We start from the raw sequence: 19,181 nt of genomic DNA on the forward strand, positions 1-19,181 counted from the left end.
GCACGCAACACGCAGCCAGCCTCCGCAGTCGGGAGGCATAGTGGAACAGTGGTTCGTGTGGCACGTGAATTAAAATTGTGTATAAATAGGATGCCGTACCTACTACATAATATCATAAAAAAATACGAGTATTATTATTGCAATTACGCGCACGTTAGCTGCTGTGCTGCTTAGCTAATCGGGTAGAGAGATTAACCTTATTGTTTATAGACAACAATAAAATCTTATATGCCCTATGTTGTTCTTTGAAATTTTATGTTTTTCCCCACTGTGCGGCGAGATTTGTCCCGAAGCAGTTTCTCGCCGGCTTTGCCGTTTTGGCCCTGATTTTCGTTCGCCTCATCGCTTGTTGCTTGTTTGCCTGCTGTGCACACACACACACACTCCACTCGCACGTACACTCTTTATTTCGCTCCAATTGCTCCCCGGTCTTTCTGCTGCAGTCGTCTCTCTTCACTGCCTTTGGGGCCAGCAATCAGCTGTTGGCGGCTCGAGGAAATGCCAACGACGAGTCGCCACCTTCTGCACACCGAGAAAACAAAATAAAAACAAATTTTTAAAAGGTTTTTTCAGTTTTTTCTTGTATAATTGTCAGCGCATCGCTGTCGTTTGTCTCGGACCCCCCCCGCCCCTCACACCGACTGTTCGTTGTTGAACGACTGCCAAGACGTCGAGTCTCTGATGATGATGATGCTGTAATAGGCGTGTTTAAAAATAAATCATATGTGGACTATCTATATCCCGTGCATTTGTGGCTAGTATATGTATGTATGTGTATGTGTACACTCATTCAACTTGAACTTGTCAGCTTTTAATGAATGAAATCATATTTTTGTGGCCAAATTCATTTGTTTTTCGAGTGTCTTTTTGGCTTGACAGCGATGCGTTCAGCTGTAACAACTTGAGATGCGATTCATACGAATGGGGTACTACTCATAGAGAACACACGTACACACGGCAGAAGGAAGCGTTTCCGCTTGCATCAAGGGTGCCCACATATTATTGACAAGAATAGAACTAGCAAATGATTTTATCATCTTTGGATCTACATATGGAACCGCAGAATCTTCCAGAATTTATGATTTTAAGGATGTAGATGGTCAGCTTTGGCTGAGACATAACCTACTGCGATTGGAGGATGATCCCCAAGCCCTCTGCGTATCCCATAGTCGGAAAATCGATTAGTTCTAGCTTTCTTACTTGTTTCTATCTAGTTGGGGGTCGGGCAAAGGGAGTGGGATTAGGGCTTTGGCTATCCGTTCCATGCGCTGGATGCGTAATTTGAATTATTGCGAATTTCATTGCAATTCCTTCCAGGCCATGCACTTGAGTCACTGGCGGAGGCAGATGGAGGCGAGGCTAGGCCCCAAATTAGCCAAGTGTGAGGCTGCTATTTCTGCTGCTGCTGCTGCTGTTGCTCTGCACTGCAACGATAAGCTTGCACCGCCTCGAAATGGGTTTTATGAAAAACAATAAGGATGAGCAGAAATCGCTGCTTTCTGGTGCATTGAAGCCGCAACAAAAAGGATGTTGCTGCAACTGCGTGCGTGATCCTTGGCAAGGGGATGATCCAAAGAATTGTGCAGGCAACCGGAAACGGGAAGATATACTCGTATGCAAAACTGCCTTCCATCATTTCCATCTGTATCTGCATCGCTGTGTATCCCTCTAAGTGTGTTTGGGCATTTTGGCTTTTCGGGTTCGCCACAATTCATTACGATGGTGGGGGGCGTGGTTCACAGCAATGGGGCCCCCCCCGGTTGCGATTTGCGGTTTCTATGGAGTCAGAGCGCCGTAATGGCTGCGGCTTCGACCTCAGCTCTCCGGCTTGTTTATGGTGCGGCTTCTTTGATTGTCAGCTGACTATTCCGCCAGAGGCATAATTGCTGCTTACGTCAGGCCCCTAGGCCCCGGGCCCCAGGACCAGTGCTGCGGTCCAGACACAGGGGCACACAGCGGAATATTAAATTTAATGATGGAATTTTACAGTGGTTTGTCAGGTCGTCGTCGTCGCACACGGGTCCCAACCGCGTCCAAGTTGCTTCCCTGATAATTTGACAATCCTTGCGTCAATAGCCATGACAATGATTATGCCACCGACAAAAAAAAACTTTTCGGTCGTCTTTGTTTCCTTAGTGACTCTGCGAACTACGGACTCTGGACTAACCTCCGCGCTTACACCTTCCTCTTCGTATTCCGTCTCTCGCTCTCGCTCTCTCTCGCTCTCCCTCTCTCTTTCCCACTCTTTTTCTGCCTCCCAAAAGTTTAGCAAACAAAACTTTTCCATTTACTCGGCCAGATGAACTGTTCGAGTACTTGTGACGTGCATTTCCACGCTGTCGCCATTGAGGTTTGTTCCTTTTGACGGCCATCGCTGCCATCTGGAAAGAACAGTCTCGTCCCCCAGGTAAGGTAAGGCAAGGAAGGAGGGGCGGCCACTTTTGTCACCTGCATTTACAAAGAAAACTAAAAGAAAAACAGAACCAATTGAATGATAGTTGCATTTGTATACCCTTGAAATGCACTGGGAATGTAAAATATTAAATATTTAGTTAATATTTATAAATTTATTATATTTCATTAGAAAAAATATTACTTATACAAAACAAAAAGCCTTAGAAGTTTCATAGCACACGGCTTGAAGAGTTTCCTATTAAATAGCATTAGGAGTTTCATGGCAAACAGCTTGTAAAGTTTCACAGCTTTTCAGCTTTAGGAATTGCACCGAGAAAGAAAGAAATTATATTTTCATAGCAGACAGCTTTTGTGCAGCCACACTATCTTAAACTCTTTTGATAAAAATACTTAGGCTTGCTGTCTCTGGTGGCAGAGTATTATTGTATGCCACATGCCACGCGGCAACTGCTTTTCGAGCTGCCAAAAAACTTTGGTGTCCTGCAGGTTTTATTCGTACTTACTTGCCCGGCCCGCCGCCCCATCCCACATATTAATCGAAGGCCCATCACGGCCAGGCTTCGCTTGCTTGCCCGTTTGTTGAATCAATTTGCGGCAACAATTTGCGAGGAGCAGCACTGGAAGTGGAAACTGAAGTGGAGGTGGCAATGGAAGCTAAAGTTTCCGTAAAAGTCGCAGGCAGAATAGGAAGCCGGGCAAGTGGATGTCGAAAGGGAATAAATCAATCAATTGCAGCAAAAGAATACTTTCGGCCACGCCCTCTTTTCCGGCCGGCGTACATTTCCATTGTTTTTGTTTTTTGTTTGTTTTTTTTGTTTGGCGGAACTAATTAACTTCCATTTAAATGAAAAACGAGCTGCTATTTGTGAAGCCCATCGAATGAGCGTCATAAAGTCAGTCAGGAGAGAATAATGGCCCGCCCCATCCGGTGGCACTTCATGCGCCACGCACCCACATGTCCGTGCAATGGGGCGTATACGTAATTTGAAGGAGGCATAAGGCAGAACGCGTCCTGCCCAACGTGCTGAGATGCTGTTAAAATTAATGCCAGCTCGTAAGTTTTGCAAGGAATTCAATTTTGTTGTTTTTGTTGTCATTTTTTTATTCTTCTGTTTCTCTACCACACCGGCCGGATAGCAAGACGGATAGTGGTGTGGAGAAGTGCTTTCCTTTATTGGAGGAGTCCTGCCTGTCAATGGAAAGTTTTGCCATTAAATTGTCTTTTGTCGCCCCTTAATCGGTTCAGCCTTTTTTGCCACAGGATCTCAGGAATAAGGAAGCCTCCTGAACTGAACACTGAGCCACTGAAAAGGAAAAGCACTTTGAATGATTTTGGTATTCATTTTTCGTTTTTTATATTTTTATTCAATTATTAACAGATCTCGTTTTAAAAATGCAAATAGGTTTCATATGCATTACATTCCATATTTTTTCGGTATTTCGTTCCTTCGAGAGTTTTTTTTGTTGCTTTTCTTCGTTTTTTTTTTTACGTTTTTTATACAATTTATCAGAGATGGCGATTGCGTCTATAAACTATGCATTTTGTTGTGGTGTGTGTGTGTGTGTGTGTGTGTGTGTGTGTGTGTGTGTGTGTGTGTGTGTTATTCCTTATAGATCTTATGCTTTATTTAATTATTGTTTTCCCCTGGCGGCTACTGTACAATGCTCTAGCCTTTGTCTATAGTTAATCTCAGAGTTTAAACATACATACAATACAGACTAAGTACAATTTAATAAACAAACACTCACATTCCATTCCATTGCCCTGTTACACTTTAAGCTTAGGTTTGAATTAACATTTAACATTAATGTTTCATCTTAAATCTTTAATCTAGATTCTGGTATTTCAAGTCTTGTGTGTCTTCTGTTTGAATTTTACTCTCAAATGATAGATTGGGGCTACAATACATAGATGGGTGTAACTTAAGCTTAATCATACATACATACATACAACAATTGAAAATTTATTTATTTAAATAGAGAGTGAGAGAGAGAGACAGAGGGAAACAATTAAGCAGCACATTGTTTTTATTTTTTTTTTTTTTTTCTTTGTTTAACAAATATATCTCTTTGGCAAAAACGTACAAATCGAACAACTTGGATAATTCGTTAATTGTTTTCAACATAATAATTATCTACAATAAGTCTTATTTCGTTAAATGGTAAATCCTAAACTAATATGAACTATAAATATAAATACGTATTCAGATCAAAAACAATGACAAACCAAACACAAAACACAATCGCCAGAGTTACTCTCCTTCAGAAGCATGTGCGGGGAAGACATACAAGATTCGGGCGCACTGGGGCGTTAATAATGGTAAGATATAAAGATACTTTTACAAGATACTCGGTACTATCCAATTAATAATTGAATATTGAGTGTAATCGCTTAGAAGCGCATTATTCAATCAGTTCCACTGGACCACGGACACAAATTCGGTGCACAAATTTCCCTTTAAGCGAGAACGGCATCCACGAATGTGTATGTGCTGCCAATGGAACTGTGGTATCAGTTATAGCTATATATATTTATCTATATAGTACTATATGTTCTGTCAAGCACCGAAATGTTTTGGTTCGGGGTTGAGAGCGGGATTCTAAGAGAGAGAGAGAGTTGTGAGTCGCGAGATTCTATGCTACGTTTTTTGCATTTGACATTGCAATCTGCAATGTTTTTTTTTTGTGTTTTGCATGTGGCTGTGTGTGTGTGTGTGTATCGATATACCTGCATTTATCCTTTCATTATCGTTAATCGTTTATAGTTAATTGTCGTATATAGGTAATCGTTCATCGCTTGTTATCGCTAATAGTATGTTACAATTGGAAAAGTGTTTAATTTATTTATATATATTTTTTTTTGTATATTTTTGGCTTGCTGATTGGATGAGTAGTTCTGACATTGAATTCGGGTTTTTTTTACTGCGTTTCTTAGCTACTTATATTTATCTATATTCTACACATTTCACACACGAGTAAATGCTAATTGTTAATGCAATTTTGGCCGCACTAAGAGATGGGTAATAAGCTATACAATACACGTATCTATAAGTTATAGAGAGTGGGCTAATATCCCATTTGTATCCTACCAGTGTGTATCCCTGTGTCTGTCTTTGGCTGGCGGCAGCGTTCCCGATTCCATTCCCATATTCGTTGTTTTTCTCAAAAATTGAATTAATATTTATGGGGCATATGGGCATTCAACAGCAGGCTATGATCTGCCCTCCCTTCCATCCATCCTTCCACCCACAGCATTATAATGCCTCGAATTTTCCTGCTCATTTAACTTTTATCTGTGGCAAGTGCAATCACAATTATTCAATAGCGGAAATCCTCAGCAGAAAAGGATGTGATACGTACGTACAATGTGTGGGCGTGTTGCATATACACACAGATACACAGATTACACACACAGACGCATACAATAGTGGCTTCATTTTCATTTTCATTTTAATTCTTAATTCCATTTTCTGCATTTCGCGCATTTCTCTTCATTTCTTTTGCTGGTTGGATTTTTTTTTTTCATTTTTCTTCAGCCACTTTGGAGGATATCCTCCTTTGCCGTTGTCTTTGTCTTTTGCGGGAGGTTTTCATTTTGCCTTTGTCTATGCGTTAATTTCAAAGATAATTTCACTTTTAATTACACAGTCAAGCGAGTTTTCCTTGGGTTTCCTTTTCCACTCCTTGCCACCATCATCTTGAAATTCCCCAAAAATCAGAGCATAGCAGAGCAGAGCAGTTATTCATTTGTGATAATCCACAGCAGACATAGCTGCGGAGGAGCTGCTGCATTCAATTCAAGTCCCTCCATACGAGTATCTCCAGTAATTACAACTAAATGAATATTAAAATCCACACACACACACTCGCTCTCCCTCTCTCTCTCTCTCTTTCTTTCTATCTGTTTCAAGGAGCTGGAACTGGAATTGGAGCTGGAGCAACTATGCCCGATGCTTGGAGATCTTGAGAGCTAGAAAGTCAAAGCCAAAGCTAAAGCCAAAGCCACTGGCATTCAAGAAGTGAATGCCACGGAGCGACTGTGTTTTATGTTTTTCGCCTCAACAAGGCTTCAACAAGGGTCCTAGAAATTCTCAGATTGTCTTCAATGCCACATCTAATGGGAGGGATGCTCCCATTCCCATTCCCATTCCGATTCTCAGTTCTAATTCTAGTTTCCCCTACCCACCCCACATCCAAAGATGGGGAACCATGTCACGCTCGCTGAACTGCGACGAGTGGCAAATGAAAACTGTTTATGTGCGGCAAAAGTTCCACTCCACTCCGACCTGGTACTCGATGAATGCCTTCTGAAGGATATGCTTCTGTGTGATGTGACTGTGGGGCGTGGCAGAGTGCCTTACCATCTGCGGGGGGTGGGGTATCTGGTATATCTGGTATGTATGTAATTATCTTTTGCCATGAATGTGTTTGCAGAAGAGTCTGAATAATGAATTTCAAGGCTCCTACTTACTCCCACAATTATTGCAATTGAATCAATAGGGGAATATTGGTTTAAACACAGCAATGCAATGAGAATAATTAAATATCAAAGTTGATAAATATATATTTAATATTTCGGTAGATGGTTTCCGAAGATTTAACTTTTTTTCCTTGGAATTCGGGTGAATGGATGTGAATGGCGCATAATTAATTCCTGTGGCTATTGTAACTCTGTGAATCTCATTTCTAGGGTGTCTGTCTAGTCAAGAGTCCTGCTTTTTTCTGTCGCCACAATGAGCGAGGGGGGAGTGGCCTGTCAATATTTTCTAGAAGCTGGGGAGCAACTTCTAGCGGCTGTCAACCTTCGACTTTGGGCGACCATGCGACCATGCTCCTGCTGCTGGTTGCGCCGTCCAGGGCAATCACGTGCCCAGTCGACTTGAGCCCCGAGCACGCCCCAGGGAGCTGTCAAACGGCTTTGGACCGTTTCGCGTTCCACTAAAGAAAATTTCAAATTATTTTCACTTGCTTTCTGCACACCCTGGTGGTGGCTTGGTGGTGCCTTTCCCACTGCCATTGCCATTGCGCCTCTGTTGAACGTTTTTGTTATTCCTGCTGCCGGCTAATTAGTAAAACTCTCTGCAAAATTATGCTCACTCCCCAATCTCCCACCCCCCATTCTGCCTGCTGCCTGCTGCCGCCGCTTTTCTTATCTAAATAAACACCCAACCATTGGAGTGGGCGGGGGTAGGGGCAGGGGGTCTCTGCGCTGGGGATTTAACGAAGAAAAAAAAGAGAGTAACAAAAATGTTGGATAAAATTTACATAAACTAATTCGTTGGCTGATTTGAATAAGGTAATGGAAGGAACGTTAGTGACTGTCCGCTGGATAACCGCTGCCGCCTGCCGCCTGCCGCCTGCAAACCAACCTGGGAACCCGTAGACACCGAGATGGATTGGGACACTGGATGCCACCGCACAGAAGAGAAAGCTCCTAGACTACATCGCTTAGATATATATATTTGTTGTATATGTTAGGTAGGTTGACGATAGGTTAACTTCATAGCTGCGTGCTGTGCCCCGCGCAACTCCAATCAGGGGCACTAGTACCGGGATTCAGGGCCGTTGCTGTTGCTGCTGCAGCTGCTGCTGGTGGCAATTGTGGCACCAGCCTCAGCCTACAGCTATACGAGATGCCCGTCCGCATCTGTATAGGCCACTGGGATGCCACTGGCGGACGCGGCGGACATAGCTGCTCCGCCATTGAAGCTGCTCATGCCCGCTCCCGTGGGGTCGTAGTTGGCGCTGGTGGTCATCAGTAGGTTGCTGCCCATACCACCGCCCTGCGCTGGCAGATTGAGTATCTGCAGGCTGCCCATGGGCGCGGAAACGGGCACACCCACGCCCACTAGGCTGGCGTTGAGAAGCTGCTGCTGAGTGCTGGTGCTGGAGCTGGTGCTGTTGTTGGAGCTGCTGCTGCTGCTGCTGGTGGTGCTTGCTGCGGTTGGGATCCTTAAGGATGCCGTGGGGTTGGCGGGGCAGCGTGCTCGTGGCCGCAGCTGTCGTCATGCTGCCATTGAGCATTGTGCTCGTGGTGAGGGTGGTGGCGCTCAGATTGACAGGATGCAGGTCGTGCAGCATCTGCATGGGACTGCCGCTGACTGCTGTCGTGTGGTGGGTGACATCCGGCTGGGGTATTCCGCGCAATATGCCGCGTCTCAGTGTGCCCGATCCTCCAGCCGTTCCGTTACCAATAAGCGTCGCTCCGCCATTGCTGGCCAGCAGCGCCGCCGCCTGTGACGTCACTGTAATGGGCTGCATATGGGCCATGGACATGGGTGGGGCGGCGGTGAAGTCCAGGGCTGCTGGGTATTCCTAAAAAAAAAGGAAAAGAAAAGAAAGCAGAGCAGAGCATTAGCTAGGGAGCATTAGGCAAGGGTGGGGGTGTGACTAAGTCTTAGAACGCATCCTGAACTCATCCGAAAGCTGTCTATCTCTCTCTTTTTTTTGTTGGCTCAACGGCTCGCATAAAGAGTGGAGAGAGGGAGAGAGAAAGAGCGATAGTGAGAGTGAGAGGGCAAAAGTTTTCCCATTAAACTGTCGCCCGAGATATGAAACAATGAAAAGCGCAAACAAGAAGAGTTATCGCGGCTAAGTAGAAACACAAATACATTGCAATATTCGGGCGGGATGGCTACCCCATCGAAAAAATACACACTAATACACATGTACATATATCGAAAAACAACAAAACAAAACAAAACATACTCGTACAATTTATGTATTCCCCAGAGTGGAAAAATGTATAAAAATTAAAGCATTTGCATACCAACATTTATTACTAATGTGTTAATGCTGCTAATAATTAATCAATTGAAATCAATTGCATATCTCAGATTTTTTCATATAACTATTATCATTATAATTGTGTTCTACACTCTGCTATTTTTTGGGTCTTTGCATAAATTATTCAAACAATATTCAATAGTTATTTCCTCGTTGAATCAAACAAATATGCAAAACAAAACAAAAAACGCTCTTCCATTGTTAATTGATTTTGTGTTTGTCATCAAAATTATGAAAATAAGATGGGAACTGTGTCTACTTTTAAATCATGGATCAAACAGGGTCAAGCAGTGCAGGCCGCTCCGCTTCGATTATTGCATTGTTTGTTTTGTTTCTGCACGCCAGTGCTCTCTCGCTCTCTTACGCTCGATCGTGTCTGTTCGTGTGCGAGCAAGCAATGCACACTCTCCGCAATTAATTCCTTCTCTCATTCTATTTGCTCTCGCAGAAATTATCTTGTTCTCAGCCACAACAACAACGTCATCAAATACAAAACTCTTGCGCAAGGCAATTCTTATTGCCAAACGGGACTTTGCCTTTGCATTATGAATCACGAATTGGACATGTTTAGACATGTCCGTTCTTGTTGTTATTTTTTACGCGTGTACATTTTTTTTTGTTAAAGGGTAGCAGGGTATAGGGTATAAAACTGCGAAATCTATCGTTATAGTATCCTTTGAATAGTTTCTGCTCCCACTTGTTTGTTTTTTTTTTCCTTCTTCTTTTGTATGAGTCAAAAGTCTGTGAATTCAGGCAATGATTGACTCTAACGATGTCATAATTTCATCCCAACACCAGAAATATGAAAAACATAACTTGCTGAGAAACTTTTTAAAAAGAAAAACTACGAGTGCGAGTACGAGAGAGTACAAATATCATTACTGTTGCTTGTTGGCTGGTTTGTTGGTGGGTGGTGGAGGGAGGCAAGGAGCCAAGGTGGAGCATAACCATGAAGCAGATAGAAACGAACTGTCTACAAGTGGATTTCTAGTTCAATTGACATGACACTTTGTCATTTTGTCAGCCACCTTCCAGCCCAGCCAAGCCCAGACCAGACCAGCCCAGTCTGACAGCCAGCCAGTCAGCCTCGGACTCTGACCGAATAGCAGCAGCAGTGCAAAGAACTTTTCCTCCACGTAGCAACTTTCAAGTTTCTAGCTTCCAGTTGCAAAACTCTCAACTTGTGCACCTAATTGGAATATTAAGAAGAGCAAAGTGAATCGAACACACAGTGCTGCGGCACCTTCAATTGTTTGGTATCCGTTGAAGAACGGAAGCCGCCGCCCAGCCACCATCCATCCAGCCACCATCCATCCAGCCAGGGATTAAGCTAGGGGAAGGGAGCAGTGGTGCCGCACTCTGAACAACACATTAGAGCCGCCATCCCCAGCACTGATTAACATGGTGCAGGGATACACACGGACCCACCAGCGGACACTTTGTATCAGTTTACAAAGTTAAATTGTCTTTAACGAAAACTTTGAGCCGCTGCTGAAGTTGAAGATGGGTTTGTTGTTGTTGTTTTTGTTGTCCTGTGGGTAGTTTAGTGATAGGATAGGGGGCACAGACAGGGCAAACTGTAAAAGGGGTTTTGCTGTACCCTCCCCAAAAACTTTTTGGGGCCACTTAAAGGCTTTTGTATGCCGCGTTTGCTAATTCTCCATGTTTTTTTTTTGGAGTAACTTCCGAGGCTCCCAGGTCTGCCTGGCTCTGGGGTGTGGTCCGTGTCCGTGCCTCATTATTTGCTGTTGCTATTGTTGGTGTTGGTACGGCGTGTATTGTGGCTCTGGCGAGAAGTTCATTTTGTGTAAATAGAATAACCAATTGGCATTGGGGGGGCACTCGACACACTCGAGCACAAGCGAAGCGAAGCACCCCCCGCCCACCATAAAAAGAGCGCACAAAACTTTCCGCATTAAGCCACTAAACTCGAGCGGCGCCAAAGTCTATGAAGAAAATATTCACAGATACAGCTACAGAACGGGGAGCGGAAGCGGTAAGGGAGCGGGCTTTGGTCGTTGCTTTGGGAAATTAAATTATGGTCCCTAGAATGGGTGTGGGTGTGGGTGTGAGATGTGGTATCCCCTTATTTATTTAATCGTCACATCAGCTGTGCCACTCATCCGTTCTTCCATGAATTTTAAAACAGAAATAAAAAAGCACAAAAGCAAAAAAAAAACCAAAACACTTTGGTATCTCGAATGCGTAAAGTATCTGACGAATGTCAGATGGTTCGTTGAAACTGCTGTTGCTGCTGCTTCGGCTGCTGCCTCTGCTGTTGCTGACATTTCCCAGATTCCAGATCCACAGTCCACAGAATGTCTGACAATGGGGGCTGTGCTCTGCTGTCTGGCTGAAGGAGGAGGGAGAGGGGTACGGCACGCAAAAACTAATTGAATTTAAAACTGTGCAAAACTCAACTTAACAAAGTGAACCGTAGTTAAGTTGTCCAGTGAAAGTCAGGACCCGGACCCAGACCCGGACTCGGGCCCTATCCCTGCAGGGATCTGCCTTCTTCTGCTCTCTTTGCTGGTGCCTTTGCTGCTTGCCCCTCCAGCGGCTGCTCCATGTGAGTTGAGTGCACGTACAACTGCCAACAGCTGAAGTCCACATTCACATTGGGACCCTGACGGCGTGCGTCTGCAGGCAGTGGCAGCATTTAACTTATCAACGATGAAACCAGCTAAATGAAAGCCAAGCATTTTCGAGATAATGTGGTGGTGGGAGGGGGGGCGGGGGAGTGTAAAAAATGTAAAGGAGGAGTTCTCTCAGTTCGAGTCTAAAGTTGGCAATAAAATACAAATTGCCGCTTAAATAGTTACAAGACACACAATACTCCCTCCGGCCCCTCCCACACAAAAGGATATGGGTGGCTGTGGCAGTGGCGGGGGGTGTGGCCACAGCTTGTTTCAAATTTAAGTTTAGTTTCGGGTGACCTCTGACACCCAGTTGCTGTACGGCATGGTGGAACCCAAATGGAGACAAAGTTAAATCGTATCGAGGTGTAATTAGTATTTACTCCTTGGAGATGTTTAGCGATCGAGTTGCCCATCGATTGTTTGCCCGAGTATTTGCCAAACTTTATCAATTATTGAATTCTGAATGTTTCAGTTTTGATGCAATATCTGTCAGTGGCCACATCCTTCGACAGTTAATTAAGGACTCACTTCGTTTGGGACTTCTCATTCCTAATTCATTCATTTGGCTGTCATAAATGGAAACTTCGCGTCGAAAGGAGGCTACCAATCAATTGATACGATTGATACGAATAATTCGATTGCAGCATCCCAATGGATGAGCCCCAGCTGCCTGTCTGCCTGCCTGCCTCCCCCTTCTGCCTTGTGGCAAACGATTCCTAAAACTTTTGTTACATTGCCATTTGCGGCGCGGGTTTTTCCTTTTGTTTTTCCCCTCTGCACTCTGTGTGTGTGTGTGTCTGTTTTGTCAAGTTTTTCAATTGAAATTTAATTTGATTTACTGTTATAAATTGTCGTTATTCATTTACTGGCCCATTCGCCAGGGAGCCGAAGAGAATCAAAGAGACAGCTGCTCTTCGAAAAGTAATTTAGTTCTAGGCCAAATGTTTTTGGCCAACCGCGCTGCTCTCTCTCTCTCTCTTTCTCTTTCTCTGGTATATTTTGTAATTTTTTCTAATGATGTTTATCAAATAATTCAATTTGGCTTCCACACAAAAGCATTTCTTATGTGGCAAAGGCCCACAAGCTGCACACAGAAAGCGGAAGGACCTTCCCAGCAATGCTGAAGTGGCCCACACAGATATATATATATATATATATTATATATCGTATATTTATATGTATATACATATAGTGGAGTGGCATTGTTGACCAAACTAAACTGAAATTGAATTTTTCTCCCTCGTTGACTAAAAACCGCAAACAAAAGGTTTAGAGTCTCATGTCCCCCCATGTCCCATGGGTAGCCACTGGACACTTTTTGCCACATCATTTAACTGGGCAGGATCTGTGCAGGATGCGGCAGTGGGGAAGATTCCCTGACATGGGAATGGGAATTGAAATTGAAACTGGGACACAATTGAATGAAGTTAACAAATCGTATGAGGCCCATAAATATGGTCGACAGCTAAAGCATAAATATTATTGTATTAGCCAAGTTAAAGCGTGTGCAGGTGTGTGTGTGTGTGTGTGTGTGTCCGTCCCGCATGTGTCATGGCACTGCTGCCATCTGCCATCGGACATCTGCAGTTAGGTCTCCCCCTTCCCCCGTCGTGCTGCTCCTTCATCTAATTTATACAATTATTGAGCGCCAGCGCCAGAGCCACAGTTGATATGACACATAAATGGAAGCGACCATCGCAGGACAGGACAGGACAGTGGCAGCGGCGGCGGCTGACTGTCAACCACCACCCATATCGAGTGTCGTCTTATGCTGTCGCATTTGCACCCCTTTAGTGCCAGAAGTCATCATCATGCCACCAACAGAAGATGCGGAAAGTGGAAATCTCAGTGGGGAAATAACGTAAAAGGCGATACATAAATTCTTAAAATTGATTTTCCCATGTTTATTATGAAATTTTGTGGAATTTATATTGGCTTGCAATGCGACAGAAGGAGCCAAGGAAGGTATCCAATGTGTATGCGTGTGTGTGGGTGTGTGTGTGTATGTGGGCGTAGTCCGGTGTCCCTTTGAATGTTGTTTGCTGACATTCCGGTTTTTTTTTTTCTATTTTAAAAGGCATTCAATGGTTTGCTTTGGCTGCTGCTGCTGCCATACGCTGCGTATGCGCGATATTAAATTATCTTGAGGAAATAATGTTTGCCTTTTGGTTGTGAAAGGGGAATGGGGCGGAGGGGCATGCAACCAACGGCTGTAGCTGAGCTCCAGTTGGAGGAGCTTACTTATAATGCTTTTAAGTTTGTCATTTGTCTATAGACTGTTGCTGCTGCTGCTGCTGTTGCTTTTGCTCTTGTTGCTGTTGCAGAGAAGCTGAAGCGTGGGGATTATAAAAGTCGAAGCGCGTTAAATGCCACAGCAGGGATATGCTGTGGCAGATGTCTCTCTCTCTCTCTACATCTCTCTGCCACACTCTATGCACCGCTTCGCATTGCCCCACCCTCCCTGATCGAAAGCATATACATGTATTTATGGACCAACTCCTCTCGCATGGGTTGGCATGTCCTTGCATGGCAGCATGCAAAATGCCAAGTCTTCCTCTATAAAACTTTGGTTAATTGAGCGAAATAATCCACGGGTGGGTTGGGTTGGGGTTGGGTCGGGGCGGATGGCCACGGATCAAAGAAGGTAACTGCAGATGCGGGCAATTAAGTTTTACCCGACTGATGGCACTGCCACTGCAGCGGCAGTAGCAGCAGCTGTTTGGTTAAGCTTGGGTCTTAGCCAAATTCTCCCCCACAACCCCTTAACCCCCTTCGGGCACCCATTGGCGGTTCATTGATCTCTGTATAAAGTAGTGCAGGGAGTAATTGGTTCTGGCACTCACCATTGGCGGATAGGACAAATATCTGTCGCTGTTCATGTTGTAGTAGGAGCCATCTGGCGGCGGCGCTGGCGATGGGGACGGTATATAAATGCCCTTGCTGATTAGCATCTGATCATCGCGGCTCATATGGATGGCAGTGGCATTCCCATTGTTGTGCCTCGGATGTGGCAAAGTGCAGGCATTAACTGGAAACAGAAATATATACATCAATAAAATACGAGACAGTGGGATTTCCCGTTAATATACTATGGTTTAAAACAAAAATGTTAAAATTCATTTCAGTCAGTTTTTTTTTAAATTTGTATTTTTGTTCAGTGGACTTTTTAAACCCACTACCGGGCTGGAGAGGTTCTGTTGCATATTATTTTATGTTTTATTTTTTTCATATTTCCCATCCCACATATTTTTTGTTGGCCAGAGTGCTTAAGCTTTGATTGCGGCCATAAGCGGTGCACGGACTCGACTCTCTCTCTCTCTGTCGACCGAGAATGGTGCAAGAGGCAATTGAATTTCGATTTTTTAAACTGCCACTGACAGATTTTATGTATTGCCATATCGTGTAGAAGATATGCCAGAAGATGCACCATATTCAGTGTTGGTGGTGCACGCACTCACTCGTAATCGTAAATATCTACACTGAGTGAAAAAAGAAAATGTTCCTAGATGGGAAAAACCCTGTTAAAATTTAATTTTTCTTTTTATTTTTTTTTTTACCTATTTTCCTTTTGATTAATAGATTTAATAGATTTGTTTTTGCAATTATTGGGCAATCTAAATTAAAAGATTGAAAAGTTTTTTTTTATTTGTACATTAAATTTTGACTTATTTCCCTTCCGATTAATAGTTTTAGGTAAAAGCAGTCTTAACCATTCAATTTAAAATTCCATAGCTTTCGTTTAATTTGCCACACAATAAACCTAAATGCCCACACATCACAGTTTGGTACTGCAGTGTAGGTACGAGTACACATAAATAGATGCAACACTTTGCTGCTGCCTTGGTTCTGCCTGATTTCATGTGCAAACGTTTGGAAAGAAACTGAAAGCGAAGGCCATTAATTGCAATGGATACGATGGGCGACGTGGGTGTGCTACAAGTACTATGTGGTTGTGCCTGATAAGCCTTCCCAATAAATATGCAAATGTCAATGGAGTCTTTCGACTGGCCATGACTGCTGCTGCTGCTGTTGCTGTTGCTGCCTGCCTGCTTGCTCCTCCACCTTTTTTTGGGGCGTGACAAATTGCTATGACACACACACACACACACACACACACAAACACACTCATATTCCCACGTTGCCATGCGACATAACACATCGTTCCGCCAGGAGCTTGTTGTAGCCACATCACGAAGTAGATGCTGCTGCCACCGCAAGTGAGATGCTGTCATACGGATAGGCGTAAAACCCGCAAACGTAACAAATTTGATTGTAATTTTCCACAAAATAGGACAAGACACGACTCCAAGCCACTCCATCTGGCAGAGAGAGAGAGAGAGAGAGAGAGTGAGAGAGGGCGGGGTAGAGGAGGGTAAGTTCCTGTAGCTAGGGAGCCAAATTTCCTGTTGTTGAGGCTGCCCGCAAAAGTAGGCAACAATAATTTCGTTGCAAAAGTTCGAGTCACGGCAGCGGCGGTGACAAATCGAAGGAAGGAAGAGAAGGTAGGAGAACCCTAAGCTTCTTTTGGGCCATGTTCATCTTGTGGCCTGTTTACTTTTCTTGCATATGTGTATGCGTGCCTGAGTGTGTGTGTGTGAGCCATGAATTATTGATTTTTCGATCAGCGCCAAACAAACGAAAGAGCAATGGATCTTTGCCTTTTTCCCCCAAGATTTGAGCTTTTGTTGGATGGATAATTGTTGCGTGGGTCAGGATGAGATGCGAGCTGGTGGTGCTGGCATTTGGGGTACTGGGGCTCCCCCCCGCCCACATCTCATTCTTTCCATACATTTTTTATTAATAACATTTGTGGCAAACAGCAAAACAAAACACTCCAAAGAGTGTTCCCCCACAGCGAAATGGAGGGGTGTGCGGTGCTTGCACTTACTCAAGGTCATGACTGACTCAGAGATTTAGTTGACTTGTTGCCTCGCCCAGCACACCAGCCCACCCACCCCACTCCCTTCCCTTACCCACCACAACTGACGGCACGTTCATGCCGCTCATTAACAAGGCAACGCGTGGAAAAGTATCTCATTAAAAGAGCGGTGCAAGTTGCCTTGGTTTTCCAGTTTTCCAGTTTTCATTTTCTCTTTATTTTTATTTTTTTAATTTTTTGGGTAAATGCAATTGCAACTGTCGGTTGCTGAGGCAAGGGATGAGGAGCTGTGTATGCCCCTCCAGCAGGGGGTGGCAGCAGCTACAGCGGTTTCCCAAAATTTATATTCACAAAAATATTCCAAACAAAAATATAAAAAAAGCCGAGAGATAAAAAAAATTTGACGCCAACTAACAAAAACAATTTCCGCTTGCCGCCCCATCCCACCACTGTTCGGCCGGCACGCCCCCTTAAGCTTATGTGCATGCCCATGGGCGGCAGCTTCTCTTGCTGCTGCTGCTACTCCTACTACGGCCAGCCGCCAGCCGCCACCACACCCACACCCACCAATCTGCACGCTTGAAACAACAGCCTTGGGCGCTCTCTTGTTTGAGATTCAGCTTCCGGCAAGCATTTTAATTTTTTGTGCCACGTGGGGGGATTCTTTTGCACTTCCCTCTCTATTCTCGTCCTCCTCCTCTTCCTCATCTCCCTTTTTATCTTCCTAACTCTCTCTCTCGTCCTCGCTCTGCCTATCTGCTTTTTTGGGTGCTTTTTATGCTTCTTTCTTTCATTTCTGTTTTGTTTTGGCTGTGGTTTATACCCTCGCAAAGGGTATTACGGTTTTTGCTACCACAAAATGTAATTTCTATAGATTTTTGTATATTTAATTCGTGGAAATTACAGTTTGCAACAAAATCTGATTGAAATCATTTCCATTTTATTTCCTTTATTAATTATTTGAAACCCATATATTTGATTCATTTTTAACCAATTTGTTTTTGCATCGTAAAAAATTAGGGCATCCAAATGGTTAAAAGAGGTTTGCTCTCTCTTCTCTCACTCTCTCTCTCTTGCTCTATTTTGCTTTCGTTTTTTGTGCGTGCGTCTCCCTTTGTTCTCCCTTGGCGTGTTTCCTTTACTGTTCTGTTCTGTTCCTTCGTTGTTTGTTTTTTTTTTGCGAGAAGAAAGAACATGACATACGCACATACACCCACACACACACATACACATACATACATACATAATTATGCATGTCGCCTCAGAAACTTTTCTTTTTAGGGGAAAGGTAAGGAAGCTCTTCGGTTATCTATTTCCTGGAATTTCCTAGCGACTGTTCGCTGAGAATCTCTTTCTCTTTCAGTTCCTTTCTTTGACCAAAAAAAAAATAAATAAATTTCCATTTCGTTGACATAAGGTAATTGTGTTTTGTATGCCACGTACCCTCCGGCTGCCTTAGGGTATGGTATTCCCTATTGGGAATAAGTTTTGTGCAGCTAATGTATTTTTATTATTTCTACGCTTTTGCATTTCAAATGCATTCAATTCTTACTTCTACTTTGGCACCCGCGGATATGTCTGCTCTTTGTCTTACTTTCCCCACTCTGCCCCCTGCTCTCTGCTGCTGTCCCCTGTCTACCCTATCCCCTCTCTGCACACTGTTGTTGTTCCCCGTACTGTTTTTTGCTGCTTTTTCTCTGGCTTCCAATTGATTTTATAGAATAAAACCGAGGGATCTTTTTTTGATGGAAAGGTGTCTCTCTGTCTGTCTGTCTGATGGCTCTTTGGTTATTATTCTTCCATTTCCATTTGAGCTTTTCTTTCTTAAATATCCGAAACCTTGGAAGATGTGTATGTTGTGCCTTAAATTAGCGCAGACATGAACGTGATTTTGTAGCAGCTGCCTTGGAGGCATGTGGCAGAGACACACACACACACACACCAACTCAGAGGGCAGAGGCTCGGTAGATGCATCAATTGAAAATCAAGACTCTGACAAAAAGTTTGCTGCTCAATTACAATTAAGATGGAGATGCTGTGCTGCAATTGAATTTTCTTCATGCCCCCACCCCCCCACACACACACTTCTTCACAATTTCTCTCTGCCCAATTTTCGATCCTTTTTTGGGTCCTGTTTCGGTTTCGCTTTATTTATCTGTATTTTTTCTCTAATTTTTTTTTTTTTTTTTCGTATTTCAATCTCTTTTTACTTTTGCGATTTCCGTTTCAGTTGGATGCCCTTTCCAAAAGTACTACACACTGACTAAAATAATATGTATCTCTAACATTCTTTTTTTTGTTTTGGTTTCTTTCTCATATTTGAGGTTATGCCCAGTAAACTTAACTTAATTTCCGTTTTTTTTTTACTAAGTAAACCTCTTGATTGCTGTTAATTTTCATTGGTATTTGACTACTGTATATCCCATATGCAAAGAGCATCTGAGTTTTCGGCATTACCATGC

At 43.6% G+C, this 19,181-nt stretch overlaps 1 protein-coding gene across 1 annotated transcript in view; it reads right to left on the reverse strand.

Annotated features, from left to right (window-relative positions):
• Positions 1 to 5,866: 5,866 nt before the first annotated feature.
• Positions 5,867 to 19,181, reverse strand: part of LOC111080568 (nephrin) — a 62,903-nt gene continuing 49,588 nt past the window's right edge. Inside the window, 3 exon segments of the mRNA XM_041593280.1 lie at positions 5,867 to 8,291; positions 8,293 to 8,730; positions 14,684 to 14,868. Coding sequence (XP_041449214.1) covers positions 8,040 to 8,291; positions 8,293 to 8,730; positions 14,684 to 14,868 — 875 coding nt within the window. The 3' untranslated portion in view covers positions 5,867 to 8,039.

This window comes from Drosophila obscura, unplaced genomic scaffold (assembly GCF_018151105.1).
Source record: "Drosophila obscura isolate BZ-5 IFL unplaced genomic scaffold, ASM1815110v1 contig_186, whole genome shotgun sequence".
NCBI classification, from domain to species: Eukaryota; Metazoa; Arthropoda; class Insecta; order Diptera; family Drosophilidae; genus Drosophila; species Drosophila obscura.